At 38.0% G+C, this 19,074-nt stretch overlaps 1 protein-coding gene across 1 annotated transcript in view; it reads right to left on the bottom strand.

Annotated features, from left to right (window-relative positions):
• NAV3 (neuron navigator 3) overlaps positions 1–19,074 on the bottom strand; it is a gene marked incomplete at its 5' end in the record, with an annotated part of 137,357 nt that overhangs the window by 106,830 nt on the left and 11,453 nt on the right. Inside the window, one exon of the mRNA XM_066319210.1 lies at positions 11,588–11,703. Within this exon, the coding sequence (XP_066175307.1) occupies positions 11,588–11,703 (116 nt within the window). The remainder of the gene's footprint in view (positions 1–11,587; positions 11,704–19,074) is intronic.

Here is a 19,074-nt window from a genome sequence, read left to right as displayed (position 1 = left end):
TTTGGTAGTGGGATCAACACCTGGGCAGGATGGAAACAAGCAGTGGGGATACAGGCCCTGTACTGCTACCAAACTCTCTCTCTCCTCAAACCACACCCCAAGGCCATGTCTGTTCACGATATTTAGTTCCATAAAATAAACTACCTGTGTACATTCTTACATATAGCGCCTTTCAGGATGCAAATACAATCATTGAAATTATACCTGTCCCTGTGTTTCAAGCTAGATTTGCTTGATTAAGCACTGAGAATCAATGTACTCATGGATCCTTCCAACTCTTTGCAGAAGTTTCTGTACCACCCTGGAGATTCCTGTGAGGCAAAAGGCCTCATGGCCAGGCAAAGCTGAAGATGTTTCCATCCTGTTAGACTGAGACTGCTTTTTAAAGCCCAGGCAATTTCCAGGCACATTGTCCATGTCTGCCTCCAGCCAGTTGTCTGTGGAGCACTCAGTTCCTCACAGTCACTGCTCTTTGCTTTCCTCGCTCTGCCAAATTTGTTCAGATTGACTTCCAGGAGCACATTATATTCCTACCATAATACCATAATATAGGGAAGATCCAGGAAATGTTACCTGTCCTGCCTTGAATCAGAAGTGAAAGGGTAGCTTGTTGGTATATGGTGATCTTCTATTTACACAGAATGACAAATTTAGGGGTCTATGCAGGCAGAATTGAAGGCAAAGCAATACTTTACCTTTATATTTATTTGAGGAACTGGATACAATGCGTATTTTACAGTGACCTTGCCCTTTTCCTTCCTTGTTTATCTTTGTCAGTTGTCCTTTGCTGTATGTTAACATTGCAAGTTCTTGCAGCAAAAATGACAGCAACTGTCTTTTTTAATATGTATTGCACAGTAAATGGCATAACAAAGCCTTGAGGTATAATTGCAATACATCAAATAAAAAGGTACATATATGGCAAGCTGCCAAAATATATTTTCACAGTGAGGAATACTTTGCTTTCACACAAATTATACCATAAAATTTGCATTATTCTATCCTGCAGAGGTGAAAAGCTTGAGATCTAATCTCTTTTGAGGTCTCAGTGACACAGAGGATAATTTCAAAACATTTCCACCAGTTTTAACTAAAAAAAAGTTAAAATTTAAGTCTTATTATATTAAAATATTACATAGTACTATTTAAACAATTCTCACACTAACTTTTAGAGTGGTTTAAAAGGATTTTTTTCTTTTTTCTTTCCATCATTCTCTAAAGGCCAAATCACTGGAATCCTCCTGTACCATGGATGAACAAGTCAGAAAGTATAAACAGTTGAACATGACAGCGAAGAAATTTTCTGTACTGAGTATACAAGATCCTACCTTTTCATGACAGCACTGACTCCTCACCCACATCAAACCTCTTTCTGTAAAGAGGACCACGGGATGACGAATATGGGTTTTTTTCCAAAAACTACCTACACACCATGCCTGCTATTGGAGACACTATGGTGCTTATGGCATCAGGATTGGGTTCAAAGGGATCCCAGACTCCTCTAGGTACATTCTTCTTATAATATGGCACACTGCCATCATAGAGTCTGACCATATTTGCCAGACCTAACATATCAGAAAAGCTCCCTGTCATGTAATCTCAAGTGGTTCTGGTTTGTACACTAAGAAAAAACCATTCTGTTTCATATGTGAGGAGACTGGGATAAGACTAAAACCAGGATAACCCAAAACTTTCTACCAAAATTCTGTTCTTACAAGAAAGGTCATTTGCTCCAATCATTTGTAGCTTCATCATTTGTATTAAACAGGAATACTCCAAAAGATTGTCCCCAAATTTTTGGCTATAAACAGTGAATCATTATTTCCTTAGTAAATTTCTGGAAAACACATTGATTTCTTTCACTGTGTGAGATACATTCACAGGAAATCAAAATATACATTTTACAGAAACCACTAGATACCTAGGTCAGACTTTTACATTCACATTTCTGAAGCTTACTCATAATTTCACATTCAGTAATACTGTTCATAATAATTTCTGTTTTTATGCACATAAAATCACAACCCAAAGCAAATGGGAGAGTAACAATTTCATCAATTGTCCGATTTGCATAAAAGGATTTACAAATAATTAACTTTTCCCCAGAGAATTGTCTACTATTAGATATTAACTCAATTCAGAAAGGAAAGTACCAGTTCTTCTCTGCAAGCAGGGAAACTGAGGCTTACAAGAGAGCAGGGATTTGTCAGTGACAAACAGCTGAAGAGGAGCAGAGGCGAGATAGAGCTCAGTCTCCTGTGCTAGCAAGCTTTTGATCTCTAGCAGAAGCCCTTTTAACCTACTGGTACAGTCTAATAATAAAAGGTATGCATACAAAGAGAATTCTTGTTTCTTTCTTGATTTGAGATGACAGCTTTTTACACTACATACACAGCAAAAATTTTGTCCTAATGTTTAAACACAATCAGGGCCAACATTTCTGCCAGAAAGGAACTCCAGGCTGGACACATGGCATATAACCTTTGAAAAGCAAGCATCTACTTCAACCATTTAACTGGCTGAAGAACAAAGCTTTGGAAATGAACACTTTGAGCATTCTTATAAAGGGCTGAGAGATGAAATGTAAAGCAAGTAACACAGAAGCCTTTGAAGCACCCACGGCTGTGGACTTCAAATACTCACTGTCATGCACAGATAGAGCAAAACTGGCTATTTAAGCTAACTGAGACCGTGGTATTCACAATTCCATACGTAGGCATGCAGTTATCTGCAGGGGTGCTAGAAAAGAGGGAAGAAATACTGGAGAGACAATTTGTAGGAAGGCCGAGACATGTTTTGTTCCACCTAAAACCTGGATTCAATATATCAATTTAAAATTAATGAGAAAAAATGTTATTAAAATAAAATTATATAACAATAAACTAATAGCACTTAAATATTTCACCTTATTTTTCAAAAAGCTAAGCAAGCTGTGTTCAGTTATTCACAGGCTGCGGCTGCCCCTGCACCCATCAAAAGCAATTTAGACATTTGTCTTCATTTCACACAGTCTTAAGAGGTCATAGTAAGCAAACAAAGAAGAAATGGCTAGATCCTATTTTTGCATACTACTGCAAATAAACCCAGTTCTGTCTTGGGAAATCACTGTCAAGATCAAAAATCTGGCCCAGGCAGTTATGTGCTAACACTTGGGTCTCCTCCTGCCCTTCCTGATGTCAAGCCAAAGTTAACTTACCTAAAATATCAGTATAAAGGACCTGTTCTAGGTCACCCAGCATTGTTATTATGACATCTTCGTCCAGATGTGCAGTCCCTTCACGCAAGCACCCTTCTTCCTCCTCTTCTGCCCAGGTCCTGCTGGGGAAATGGGATGTGCAGGATGCATTTTCATCATCAGATTTTTTGCTGTCCTCATTGTCAGTCTGAAAGCCTTCACCTGTACACCTGTGTCCTGAACTCCTGGACGTCCTGCTTCCAGCAGGTGGTGTCCCCTGAAATGCTTGGGGTGTGGTGAGGCTGGAGTGGCAGAGAGAGTGCACTGACTGTGAGAATGCCTTGGACAGGGAGCCTCTGCACCCGGCTGCTGCATCCCGCCGTTGGTAACTCTGGCTGGACCTGGAGGCGTTTCCAAACCAGTTCTCCCTGTATGAGTATCTCCTCTTCTCCCCTTCACTGATGAGCGTGAGATTGGTTAGAGACTTCTGTTTCTGAAGACGAACACACCCTCTTCTAACCTCCGTGCCTTTAAACACAGACAATTCAGCAGGTCGCTGCATCTCTCTGGCTGGGGCTTCGGCTCAGTAGGATTTCACATTTCTGAGATGGACAGCAGCTCAATTCCCCTGAAAGGTGCGGGCGGTGCTCCCTGCATCACTGCACACTGCACCCCCCAGGTAGCACACACTTGCAGTGAAAGCACAGCCACATGCACTCTACCTACTGTAAGGGACTAGACAGGCACAGTCATCTTCTTTAAAATTACACTGCTGTCTCTGCTAAGCCACTTCTCGTCCGTCACATTAATCTGCAGTACTTACAGTCATTTTCACTTAGATTTCTCTCAAGCAGAAGAGAGTTGATCAAACACTCTGCTCCAGCACAGAAGTAATCCCAAAAGCCAACTGTGTTTTCCCCTCTCCATCCAATCACCAGTCTCATCAGAGCGGTGGGCCTGCATCTCTTTCTACAGCTGCTGCCTTCTGAAATCCCAAGTAGGCACAAGTACTGTCTCGGGCTTTTCCCTCCCTCTCACCAGCTCATGACTGATCCTACTGCACAGCTCTACACTTTAGATGGGCTGACACAGAACTGCAAGTACAGCCTCTACGTCAGAGCTCAATAAAGAGCCAAAATTAACCACTGAAGCACAAGCCTCCTTACATTTTAGTATTCAACCTGCATTCCCAGATATATGACTCTTCTCTGCTACTGCAGTGAATGCTGCTGGCTGCCATGGCAGCAAACATCCTGGTGAATTAAATCGGAGACACAGAAGCCTCTGCCCAGTTTACAGTGCCACAGGTTTCAAGACACAGCTTCACCTGAATGGGATGCTACAGTAACAGATCTAGCTCATGGTCAAATCCTATTTTTCTCCCTGAAAGGTAAGGATGAAAAACTATTTCTTCCATATCACTGCTACTCTCTATGCAAGAAGCTAAGAGCAGACTTGCAAAAGAACCTTCAGTCTTGCAATTTCTGCTCTAAATAAAAAAAATATATAATTCAAGATCATGAGATATGACATGGAATACAACAGTATTTGTCTGGTAAGATGATTCATAAAAGGAAATATTTAATTTCTTTCTCCTTAGAAAGCTACTCTGTTTGCATCTCTGAGATTCAAAGGCTAGTACAAAATTCAAAAAGCTGTAAAAAATTATTGTTTCACAATATTCTGAAGAAGACCTATTATGGAGGAGCAATTTTTTATAAAGCAAATCAGTATTGTGTCTGAACTAAGTTCAGCAATTTTGAATGCTATTTTTAAATTCATTATCCAGAGAGAAAGAAGACTTATGCTTAAATCTGTATCTTTTCTCACAAAGAAAAATATGTTTGTCCCAGAAATAACAGACAGATGAACAAAGAAATAGTGGAATTTAATTATAATTTTTAAAATACAAACGTTTTATCTAGGGGAAATTAATTTCACAAAACATTATGTAGAAATCCATAAAGAATAAAATTGCTGCATAAAAATAAACTGCTTTTGTCAACGTAAAAATATGCTCATCCCAAGTCTCTACCTGAGAAACCTTGACAGACAAATAACCTTTAAAAATGCCACCCTAAGAATTACAAGCTGTCCACAGATTTCCTGTATGAATAAACAGATGTTAACAGAAGCCTCAGTGTCTCTCTCTTGCCTTTCACTTTTACAGTTTTTGAAGATACACAGGGGAAATTTCTTGGAAATTTCAAAGGAAAGGTACCTTTGTTCCTAGATAACTCTCACAAACACAGAATAACTCAGAAAAAATCAGTAGCCTAAGTAACGGTGGTTTTCCATATTAAAGCACTGACAAATTCCTAGAAAAAAATGTTCTACATCAAGAGGAGGTACCACTCCCATCCCCACCTAGAAAACACAAAGAGGAGACAAGAAGAATGGTCTGTCTGCCCAAGCACAAAAGTGTCCCAAATATTAAACACTTATCACTTTTACAGCATGGAAGCAAAAGATAAGACTGCTGTGCTAACTCCCAGCGTCAGTGACATATGGGCTCTTGGAAGGGTTTTATGAACATGCTGGTGTCTGCCCACAGCAGAGCCTGGTGTGGATGCTGATGGTGTCCAGAGCTGGTGTGGTGCTGGTGCTGTCCCAGAGCTCCAGCACTGCCTGCACACTCCTGTGTTGGTGTGCACTGACAGGGCCATGTGCTGTCCCATCCTGTCCAACACGCCTGATCAAGCTGTGGTGGTTAGAAAGTCCTCACAGGGATGTATTGACAATTTTAAAAAAGAAGAGCAATCTCATTCTTTTTGCATTAATTGGTTTTATGTCCTGAATTTATACTCAAATTGGTATAGTATTCTCCATTGCTACATTTTGAATTAACAGGAAGGATAATGGTTTTAGCTCAGTTGTTCAGAGCACAGTATAAAGGTCGTGGATCCAATCCCTGCATGGACCATTTACTTAGGAACTGGGACTTGATGATCCTTCTGCATCCATTCCAACTCAAATTATTCTGTAATTCTGTGACTTGGCCCCATGATGTCAAAGTTCTCTTGGTGATTATCTTGGAATCAAGAGAACAGGATTTTTTCCTGCCATTAAAAGCAAGTCTGAATCTCTCCCCGATATTTCAAATCCATGAATAACTTCCCCACCTGCCCTTTCATGCCCCAGCACCTGCAGGCAGTGACAGGTCTCCATGGTAAGCTGTAGGCAGATGTGGACCTGCTCTGCCTCTATCCAACTCCCAGTATGTTTGGTCACATGCAGCCACCAGCAGAGCTGCACCTGCCCTCAGGAACCCTCATGGGCAGGGCATACCCCTTGTACTCAGCCCTGCTCCGTTGGGGAAGCAGTACACAGCCTGGCTGCTCAGCTCCAACACGAGAGACCAGATACAAGACTGCCAGAATTGGACAGGTATAGTCAGTCCTCTTTCTACCTGGGAGCAGAAAAAGTTATGGCAGGGGTCGAAAAATGCTGACACCAAGCCTCACACATGATGCTGGCAAGAGAAGCCACACCCCTCCAGGCTGGACAGGTCTCTGGTAGCAGCACAGCTGTGTCCTGGGCAGCCCAGTGGGCCTCAGTGTCTCTGCTGACCTGTTACTTCCAGCTGTTCACTGCAGCCCAGCTTCAGCAGCACACAGGTCACAGACCATCATACTGAAAAGGGAATGACACCTGGACTGTATAAGAGCCATGTGAGGGCAGCTGGCAGCTGCAGCGTTAATCTGCTTCATTTCAAAATATATTAAAAGCACGAGTCAAATGCTTTTATGCAGAGGTACTGAGGCTAATCACACAACCTTCATTCAGCCTTCCTATGTACAAACATTTCACTATGTCTCTTAATTATAAAGTTATATAAAGTTTTCTCTCATTAATCCCATTGCCTCACTTGGCAAACTGGTCATTGTGATCATCCCCCGATATGACAGATACTTATTTAGTTTAGACCAAGTGCTCAGTAGAAACAACACTGAATTTATCCTTGTACTTTACCACATCTCTCTACAGGGTGAAAACATAAAATTGCAATGTGGAAAATTCTCAGGTTTGTTTATTGAAAAATAACTTTCTAAAGCTCAGCTCTCCATTTTAAAATGTTTAGATTTAGTAACCAAAAAAACCATCTTTCTAAGCTAAGAGAAAAGTATAGGAGAGTAGAGGAGAGCAAATGTCATAACAGCATTATTCCCCAACTACCTTGCAATTCAGTGTGTTCTCCACCCAACAAGCAGGAATATGTTTACATCAAGAATATCTTAGGGAACTTCCTCAATCTATCACAGTCAGTGTAACATACTACTTTATTTTTGCTGTCTCTTTCATCAAAGGAATTATAAAAATTATTTTAAGAAGTAATAATCTTTGGGCAAATTTTGCTGTCAGATAAGACTTTCTTTGAAGTCTCAGTGGATGGTTTAGAACTCTACAAATGAATTATGTAATAGATCTGGAAATGCATAAGATTATTAATCTCTTCAGCTAAGCTTACTTAGAAAAAATGTAAACTATTCCTGCATGTATTAACTATTTGTTCCAGAGAGCAAAAAATTAAGCACAATAAACATAAAATATTAAAATTTGAATGTTTTTATGCTAATCCTGCAATTGAGATAGGCCTATAGCTTTTAAAGGTACTTTTTAATTTCTGCTTCATCCCTCAGATTTTTATATAATTAGTCCATATTTATGAATTCATGAATAATTGTTTAATCAAACACTTTGCATTAAGCTCTTAGAACATGCCAGCACTTGTGAAAGCCAAATGTTATCACTGATTTCATAAAATAATACTTTGCGGTTTACTGACATGTACAGTCTATAATGGATTATTTACTAATTAACTTAGTAAATAGACATCCTTCTCCAATAAACTTGCTGCAGAAACTGATGTCACAGCTACTGTAGGAAGAAATTGTTGGTAAGAAATCTGAACAACTTGTTTGCAACCATACCATGAATGACAACAACCAAGCTGGCTTACTTTTTTAGGCTTTCTTTTCATTAACATTTTATAATCCTGTTTTTAAAGGTACATTCCAGTTTTGTAGCAACTGAGTGCATAAAGTACATGCAAGAAATTGTTCCTTATTTAGGTGTCTCAGACTTCTGTTGGAGATTTCCTGGACAGAGGTCTGCACACCTGTGTGCCACATGAGCAACAAGCCTGCCATACAGAGAACACACCAGAACTACTCCTCAGGTGTCTTGTGCCTACAGACAGGGCCCTTTCAGTGGGAGTACAAATATCACTGGAGCCATGCACACGGAGGGGATTCAAGGAGTGCAAGAAGACTAAAAGCTGCTCCAGGTGCTCTAGTGCTGGTCTGCATTTGCACTGTGGAAACACTTGGGGTTGCTCTGGCTGAGGTGTGGAATATTCAAAAGGGACAAAAAACGTAGGAAAAAACTCTGAAGCATTTCAGGTCACATCTAGAACAAACTCCCACCAGAGACATAGGAACAGATTTACAGTAGCTCTACCAAAATGCAGAACTGGTTTTAGGCATAAGCCATATATATATATTCACCAAGAGCAGGAGATTATAAGGCAAAAATAAAAAGGTTGTGCAGTTTACCAGGACAAACATAAGCCACGCTTCTGGGTCCATGCCTACTCCAGCCTCCCCATCTCCCTTGTTTTCCAGCACTATTCTCTTCTCAAGACTGTGCAGGTAAAACCAAGAAATCACTTGCAAAGCAGTGGGCAGGAAACAAGTGGCTTGGGCTCTGACTTTACCTTCACCAGCTCTGAGTTGACAGGTTATAAAGGTAACCAGCTCCCTTGAAGGAGGAAGACTCAGCAGGGGAGAGCTGAAAATACCCTCTACAGATTCTTGCTTTACTTCCTACTGTCCCATCATCACTATTTAGACAGTAGCAAAGGGATGTGAACTGCCTTGCTGTACATAGAAAGCAGAGTCACGACTTATCGCCACTACAGCAAGGAAATTAACTTGGGTTTGGTTCCTGAATTACAGTATAAGAATGGTGCCTGGCCAACCACTCCTAAATAATTTTAAGTTTATTTTTTCTGCATCCAACTTTTGTCTTTATTATGGAAGAGTCCTGAACCAGACATGCTTAAAGCATTCATTTAGGTTCAATTGGAGCTGAATGGAGCTGATATTGCTCCAGAGTGGATTAAGAGTTCTGATATGAACACCTTGGCTGGTTATGGGAGCAGTAATCTTCAGCCAAGAAGCAATAACAACAAGAATGTGTAAATATTCAGAAAATAGAGAAACAGTTTATACAACAATATTGGCTAAAATATTCTGGTCCTGAGGATGTCAGCATTAGTTCTAAATATTTGGTACTTTAAAAATAACAATGATTAATGGAGCAGAAACACAATACAGGTGGGACAGCACTTTATGAACACTCTCCTCCAAGCTATTCAGTGATTTCCACAGATGTTCACTCTTTTGCATTATCCTTACTGATCCTTACTGTTTATATATTGTGGTGGCTACCAAGTTTCAAAAGAATATCTAGATAATACAAAGATGATGCCTATCCATGGCAACAGTTGACAATTTCAGGAAAAAGGTAATATCAAAATGAAAGAAACTAGATTCATAGCTTAATACCCTGAAAATAAGTTACTAGACCACAGAAATGAACCTTGCCTATCTCTTTGCTACTAGTGTAATCCCTTGATCATACCAGAATAAAGAGGCTCTTAAGTAAAAGAAGTGACTGTTCTTTCTCATAGCTAATCCATTATGAAATATTCCCCTGAGCAAGTACCACATGAGCTTTTATCCATACAGATCTAATAGGAGAGTCACCATTGACTTGGTGATATTTCACCCACACAGACAATTTTTCATCAAATATAGTACTTGATCCATTTATTCTTTTTGCTGCTAACAGTGAAATATGAGTGACACACCTCTGTCTCCCTATGCACACAGGCAATCACTGACCACATTTTCCTAGTGGTTCTGCTTCACAGCCTGTTATGTCAATCAACAGCTAATGCTAGAGTCTAAATAAACAGATTAGGAGCATCTCTGGTCTCTGTAATTGTCTTCTTTTTGATACCGTTTCATTTCTGCAGAACAGTAAAAGACCATCAGACATGATATTCTATTAGATCATTTCAGCAGGTATTGAATTTTTGGGGGTTTTTCTAGCCTCTACCTGGATGATACCTTGAAATATCTTTTGATATGTGGTAAGTATTTCAATTAAACTCTTTATATATATTAGACAAAGGAGTCAAATTTCTGGAGTAATTATAAATAATTGTATATTTCAACAATCATGCATCACATCCAAAGAACATTACATCACGTTCCAGAGTGACATATTTATCACAGAAGCTGGCTGTGCAAAATAAAAGATTTTAGAAAACTTCCAAAGGGACTGAGACAAACCAGGACAAAACCTTTTTCACTATGAATCAGCTAAACGTCAAGACAGTCCCTGTAAATCTTAGGCATGTGATTTCCCTTCTGGTGGAGAGATAATTTTAAACTGATGTGTCAAATTAGTGCTTTAAGTGAGTTATATCCTGTGTGAGAAGAACAACATGACTCATTACAAATCCATTTAAATGTAAAAAATTTGTTGTAAAAGGGCAAAACTATAGGTAAAACCAGTGAGATAGGATGTCACCTTTTGTTTTTGTAAAATTATAGCAGTAAAGATGCTGATGAACAAGACAAAGAAACAGCAAAAATAAACCCCCAAGTAACAGCTCTTGAAAAGGGTCCCTTTGGAGCAACTTGTACACAACCCTGCCGTGCAATTCAGTACTGATGAGAAACTGAGCTGTGGCACACTTTGCTTTTTGCATCCATAGGCAGTCATGGCCAAATCCAATGCTGGTGTTACTCAGCATGGTACTGTTGACTTCAAAGGAATTATTCCAATATGACTAAAACACCCCATCCCTTCAGCTTCGTAACCTAGTAAGGACTTAAATCCACGTTTACAAGGAATTCCTTTTAGCACAATTTCAGCAGCTTAGCTCTAGCAACACCTTACAGGTCAGGTACAATAGTAAGGACTTGCTTGTTTTCTGAATACAGATTCATTTATAAAAGCAACATGTATATTATGTAATTTATACCTCAGTTCTAATGTTATGATTTAATTTGATGTTATTAAATGAGAGTGTTTCTGAACTTTCTGAAACTGACTTTTCACTGCTCCTCTTGGAACATTCAGTATGATTAAATAGTTAGATTGTGAAAGCCCAGTTTCTGCAAAGTGATGAAGAGGGTATTTGAACAGAAGAAATCAGTTAAAATAGATAATACTGGATTTGAAGCACTAAATAAGCATCACCTAAATTTTCTGTGTATTTAATACCACTCATGATTAGAGGTCAGAAATATTATTTCAACCCATCACAAAGCTCATGGTAAGAAACAGATGTAAATAAAGAAGTTCACAGTCTTCTCCTGATTTATTGTTACTCACCAGATATCTCCTCTAGGCACTGTTTGGCAGTCTTACTGAATGACAAATCCATCTTAGTAGGACTGGTACAGGAGTCAGCAGGTGGTAAAGAGGTACTGTCATTTTCTGAGAGAGTTCTGAAATCAAGCAAGAAGATTGATTATTATTATTATCTATCATTCATGTATTCATGGAAAAAATGCTACTTGCAGCTCCATCTAGAACCATATCACTATAGGGTGAAAATATAATTTTTGTCACATTCTTATTATGCTAGTTTAAGTGTAGCTACACAAATGTACAAGCAACTAGGCTTCCTCCCTCTCTCTCTCTCTCTGCAGAAGCAACTTGTAGTTAATTCTGTGAAATTTGAAGCCATTTTTTTCCTCACTTTTTTCTTTTTTGCAGGATTTGTCAACCAGATCTAGTCAGAATCCATTTACATTGGTTAAGTCACATCTCTGCACACACATAAAGGAAATAAAAATTGCAACAGATGAAATATTAAGTGAGAAAGGCCATGTGGGAAAAAAGCTTATGCAAGGCTGGATGGAAATTTGGCCCAGATATTTAAATCTATGTGCAGCTTCTTTTGATAATGTCCCTTATATAACCCTGGGGAATGGGATAACACAAATTTTCCCATTAAATTTCTAACAAATAGCTCATATTTTCTTTGAGAGCATATTTCTGAATATCAATGATAAATTATACTGGGAACCCCTCATTGAATAGAGTTAATTTCTGTTATTTGAAGGCAAATAGCAAGAAATACATGAGCACACCAATTATAATAAAAAAATATCTGTGGGACCTTCACAAACCTATTGCCTCTTCTTAAGGAACATCTGTAGAATCTAGATTACACTGGGACTGCTGAACTTTGATGTCATCAGAGAACAACATGTACCACCATGTGTATACAGTAAAAGAGCACACCTGAAGATATAATAGCCACTTTTTGAAATAAAATTTTAAAAGATCTTTGCTTAAAGTTCTTCTGGCTTTTCTGACATGAATAGCAGTCACTCATCTGACTTATTGAAAGACTAGTGAAATATTTATATCCTAATTTTAAAATGTGACATTTATAGTTCAATTTTCAAAATTCACCATGAAGTGTTTCCAATGGCCAACTAAACTTAAAAGAAAAACATTTACCTGTGTGATATATCTGTATTTTTTAAATAATGCTCATAAATACAGTGACTTATCTCTCAAAATAATTTTATAGTAACTTATTTTATTCAATAAATTTCCAGTTAATATTTTCTTTAAATTTACTGAATGGATTTGTTCAGTAATTCGGAACAGTATATGAGGAAATAGATATCTGCACAAAGAGCAGAACAAGTACTGACATGGTGGAATCTATTGATTAGAATCATTCATCTCAGAAGTAGAAATGTAAATTATGCCTGATCAGATGCATTGTTTTCTTACCAATCTCTGTACTTTTGAGATGCTGGAAATAGACAACTGCTACATAAAAAAATATTTTTGGTTCTTGTCTGTCATACACTACTGGAAACACAAGCTCAGCACAGGCTGCAAGGTTAACTATGTCCTGCCAACCTTGAATGTAGTTTTGCATTTGATGCTTTGGAAGAGAGTCTCTTAAGTAAGAAAAAGAGCTCATTCTATCCCTCTGCAGTGAACATAGTCTGAAATTCCACAGTCCCACTGGATTCCCCAAAGGGCTTCAATCATTAAAATTTTAATTATCTGAGGAAACAACAGAAATCTCATGGAGGAGTATGGATTTCACAGCAACCTAAATTCTGCTTACTTGAGACCCCTGGTTATTTGTTGTGGTACAGATGGACTGGAAAGCATGGGCTCTTGGGCAGCTGCGGTGGAGATACCGCAAGGAGGGAACAGGGAGCAGGTCTCTCACAAATAACTCTTTTTCCACAAGGTCTCCAGGGGGCTGCTGGCTGCTAGCACTGACACACTAGCCCTGCCTTTTCATGCTTGATGGCCAAGGCCCTGATTTTCTCCGGAGTTGAGCTTAGCCCAGAGGCACTGAGAATGGTGAAAAACTAGACTGGGGATGAAAGATTTACAGGCAAAATGATGTAGGATTTTGAGGCTTTTGGGGAGCAAGGAGGCCCAGCGTACACACTGGGTACCTAAAACTTCTAGTCATGTTGCTGTGGGCCCGTCCGGGGTTGTGATACATTGGACAAAGATTATAAATGCTTCTTCTAATTTTTAAGAACTAGGAAATAAAACTGTGAGGTTTGTCTTCTATACTTCTGTCTTTAATGTCTTTCTGTGGGACATATTAATCCTACGAATGACTCAAGTGATCACTGCAGGACTGCAGCACAGATTTATCTCAAAGCAAGTAAACAGCAAATTAAGTGATCTTCTCATTAAGCTTGCGCACTGGCCTTAATGAATCATCCTCTATCCTCTACCTATAACAGCCCACCGCCTTAAAAAGAATTAAATTCTTGCATCTTTTTTGATACCAAGAAAAGGGAAAAGAATTTCAGTTTAGTCAAAACCAGCCCAGTGATATTTCACCCAGTGTTGTGCATCTACAGTGCAGGTTAATTTAGGCAACCTCTATGAAAACAGGAAGATTTGTTTCTATTTTAATCACAGCAATCAGAGAATATATTTACCTCAACTCACTGAGTTACATCCTACCTATTTGTAAGAGTATCAAACTCACTTAAGGGGAAAATCCTTCTTTCTGTCAGACCTGCATAAGCTTATTCATTTTGATTAAAATGAGCATGATGAGCTAATTAAAACCAGAATTTGGAACACTACTTAATAAGTGGTCTCTAACAGAGTCAGTCATTTCCTGTCTCCAACGAAATAGCCAACCTTAGATAAACAGAGATAACATCAAAGATTTGTTTGCTTTTTACTTGACATTCCAAAAGATATCAGATGAATATGATGGCGTTTTTCCAACAGCTCTCTGAGATGCAGCTGTCTTGGATATGTATCACTGTCAGTGTAACAGACTGGCAGTACCACATCTGCAATATGAGCAGTTCAATCACTCATGTTCAAGAATTGTGAGTTAAATTGGGAACAGATGCAAAGAAGGGCTACTAGGATGCTCATGGGGAAAAAGAAACCCTTCTGGAAAAAGAAAAAACAAAACCAAACCACAAAACCAGAAAGAGTTGATTTGGTTTAGCCTCACAGAAGAGAAGGAAGGGGATGATTCCCTCATATTTAAAAAGAGCAACCAAAGAGAAGGAAAACACCATTTTCAATCAAAGGACAATTTATCAAATGACTGTTTATAGTGATTTCTTCACTTCTTATGCTTCTTCCCATCTCTTAAACTAACACCTCTAACAATGGAAACTTTTCTTGTGCAATTACTTGAAAATCAATCATGGAAAAATTGGAGGATTTGTCTAAAGATCATGTATTTGTTAAAAGTAAAACTGGTGAGTGGGAATCTTTAGCACTACTACACCTGCAAAACTTTGGAAGTGACTGTTGCTTTATTTTCAGAGCAGCAATGTACATAATAGGAATAAATAAAGCACTGCAGTATGACTTCAGGTTTTCACTTTAATGAAGAAAGTATATTTAGCAGCATAATCTACTATTTAAAAACACAATTAACTGAATGTTTTTTTTTTTTTTTTTTTTTTTTTTTTTTTTTTTTTTTTTTTTTCCGTAAACTTAGTTTCAACTCCACAATCAGTGACACAGAAGTAGCTTCTGGTCATAAAAACTGGACACCAATACGGCTTCAAGAAACCCTGCGCACGTTATGGTTGCAAGATCCTTGAAGAGTAGTATAATTTTTTTCCTTAAGCCTGTATAAAAACATTCTGAATAGGCATCTGGAATTGAATTTCACTGTACTTCCAGAGATACAACCAGATTATATCCACCTTCCCATCTGTCACTACTCTCAACCTCCTGCTCACCCTTGAAGCTATGGCCTAGTGAAAGAATTATGTTAATCACCATGTAGCAAAGGAGTTGGGAAGAAAGCTTTAGTAACCAATAACATGTTTATTTATTACACTGATATGTCCTTTTTATGCCCTATCTATTGAATACTTTAGTCCTTACAGAATCATAAAGTAATTGAGATCAGAAAGATGATCTAGGTGCCATCTGGTCCAATGACTTTCTTAAAGAGGGTCTTGTCACATTGAGTTGCTCAGAGCCTTGATTTGTTGGATCCTGGATATGCCCAAGGACAGAGATTCCACAACTTCACAGCCCGCATGAAGCCTTTCACTAGCGTCATTTTTTAAACTTTGTATCAGCACGTCCTGTGCTGTAACTTGCATCTGCTACCTCTTATCCTTTCACCCTGCATTTCAGAGAAGTCTGGCAAAATCTTCTCTGCACCAACATATTGGGTAGCTGAAGTTACCAGTTTCTTACTCTGCAGGGACAAAAGAAGTGCCAAACTGGTATTTGTAGTCCAGCATTAACACTGAAAGAATATCTCTGCAAGACTGCAGCTCAGACACTGTTGAAACTTCTTCCAGATGTTGCTATCATCAAACTAAAACTTAGCTGAAAAATGGAAATTTAAGCAGTGCACAACATAGAAGTGCAGCTCGGGATGATGAGTGGTCAGCTAATTCTCTGCAGCAATTTCTATACTTCTAGCATTTCAGGCAGCAAGCAATTGCTGAGCAACACAGGCCTGGGATTTGTGAGCTTTAGATTCTGTATCTCGGCCATGGGAAAGAGACCTACTAAGCCCCTACAGTGGTTACTGCAGGAGTTAAAGAAATAACTCTGAAGCACAGTACATGCAGCCAGCTACAATCCAATGTTCTCCTACTGAAATTCAGTAGGATTTCTTTTTTTGTCATTTATGTTCCTTTTTCCTCCAGCTTGCACTGTAGCTTAGTAAGCATTTAACTTCTGTGTAATTCTACTCCATTTGAAATTTAAGCACTACCAGGAAGACAGCTAAATTCTAAGGCCAATTTCAATACAAGTTTAAGGGACTTGGGAAAATGGCACAATTTCCAGCCTCCTACAATTCTAAGTGGAAGAGTGTGTCATATTAAGTAGTGGCTGGTGTACTTTAAACAAATATAGTCTCTTATACCTTACTATTGTATCTCTCTTATCAAGCTTTCTGGAAAATAAATTACATCTTCTTCACTCTTCCATCAGTTGTACCCTGCAGCCAACTTCAGAGAGGACACATAGGGGATTGTAAATAATATATTCACAGCCACATTTGAAAATAAAGAATTACTTTCTGTCAGAATGGAAGAATGTAAATTATACCCATTTAGATAATAATCTCAAATGCAACTCTGACTGTTGCTGCTGATCTTTGAAGAGAAGTTATAATCCCATATGAATTTTGATGTCAGGTGGTTAAGAGGAATAAAAATACAATGTGGTATCAGATAGGGCAAAGCACCAAGACTGCAAAGTTGACTAGTGCAATATCCCACTTGAGAACCTCCCAGTAAAACAGTATTTTCTCTTTACTGACCATTAATAAAAATATGGACTTCTTGAAAACATGACTATTAATAACTATTAGAGGTTTCCATTACTTACTTAAGGAAAATATGTGGTAGACTCAAAAAAACTCCTTAGAATATCTCCTTTTCCTCACAAATCTACAGTAACATCCTCTTGGTTAGCAAAAAAATATTTCAAATAATATGCTATCTGCAGGTGCCAGCAACAAATCAAGAAATCACTAGCTTACTTATGCTTGTGCTAATGGTCTAAATAGATGACAAAATTATTTTATAAGATTCTGCAGAACTCTGGATAAAAAAGCACTCTATCTTTACTAAATTTTATTGACATTTTTTTAAGGACTGAAGTACAAACTCACAGAGCCTGGATACTCCCTGTAGCTGAGAAAAAAAAACCCTGTTTTTTTTTCTAAATGGTAATCATTGTTTAATAACTCATATAAAGCTGTTAAAAAGCACATCTGAAAATTCTGTGTAATAATTGTGGTGACTGCTTTGAAAAAAAAAATATGTTGAAGAACAAAAAAATGCAAATATAGTACCCCCGCTCTTGCTCATTTCCACTTACTATATATCCACAGAAATAAATATGCTGACTTTGAAAATTTGGACATTTATCCTTGATTATATTTTTTTATTAAATCATTGTGTGGCATTAAAAAGCCCTTGAGATTTTTAAGAAGTTTAGTTATTGTGTATATTTTAGTCATATTCTGCACTCAGTTAGAGAGATACATACTGAAGCAACCTCATCAAAGCCAATCTTCTGTTCTTAAGGCATTTTGAGATCAGACGTTGGCTCTGAGAATTTTATTTTCATGTGAGATTTAACTTCAAATACAGTCTCCTTTGCTGCTTGTTTGGAGCAAAGAAACAATTATTAGTAAGAAATATTACTGGAAGATGCATGCTTCTATCACCCTTTAATATTCAAAATATGTACTTCTTCAAGACAAAGCTTAAAATAAAACTAAGACATGTCCATCATGCAATGAAATGGCATCAATATGTAGTAAAATAGCCATTAAGCAGCAAATACACCTGAAGGCAAATCATAGCTCCTTTTTCTCTCTCCTATATGCACCCTAACACATATGTAGGCTGTCCCATGTACCACACTACAAATGCTCTGTATCACTGAGGCTACTCCAGATAGTCACATGCCTATTAAGTGCATCCAGTGATACATATAATTAAAACTCAAGAGGCTCCACTGCATATTAGCATAAATATAACCCATACTGAGCCTTTTCTTCCTCCCATATGATTTTCTGAATTTATCAGTCATCCAGATTGGTTTTGAAGCTATGTTTAGTTGTGTGTAATGATATATATATTTCCTCAGAGCCTACTTCATCACTTCTTTAATCTTTAGCCAAGATTATCCAGAGTACTAGTCACTAACAAAAACTGGCAGTATATTTTGCTTAATAATGTATCTGTAATTTTATCAGATGTTACATTTACCCACAACTGTAGCTAAAGCCCTCCAACAGCTGACATCTGAAAATATTATTCAAATCAGTCTGTCAATCTTTCTACACTTTTTCTGTCTTCTGAGTTGCACAATAACAAATCTCCCAGCTTCTCTGCAACTGCTCTATCATATATCAAAATTAATTCACAGAAATGTTGATACATTTAACTGTTCATTCTTCTTTTCCAGAGCCTTGGCCCTCTGAACAGTTACTATTGCCTGTAAAAATTATCTGCCTGCAGGGAGTTCATCTACACTTATTTCATGTAGAAAACTAAACAGGAAAAGCACTGCAAACAGCAGCATTTTCTGTCTACATAAACTGTTCAAATATTTTTAAATACTTGTAGAAGTTTGTATATGGGTTTTTTTTCTCAAATATCCACCAGTACTGTTATGCATTCTGAAAACATCATGAGTTTATTTTATGATCTTTTAAAAGAAGGGTGAATTCCAAGTAAATATTATCAAATATCAGCAAATAGATGTTGAGGTTCTTAGAATGCAAACAAGAATATTCACACTAGAAACCTGACTCAGCCGTGACCTTTCAAAAGCAGCACAGACAATGT

Source organism: Sylvia atricapilla, chromosome 5 (assembly GCF_009819655.1).
Source record: "Sylvia atricapilla isolate bSylAtr1 chromosome 5, bSylAtr1.pri, whole genome shotgun sequence".
In the NCBI taxonomy this organism is placed as follows: domain Eukaryota; kingdom Metazoa; phylum Chordata; class Aves; order Passeriformes; family Sylviidae; genus Sylvia; species Sylvia atricapilla.
This window is presented reverse-complemented; position numbering and strand designations above follow the sequence as displayed.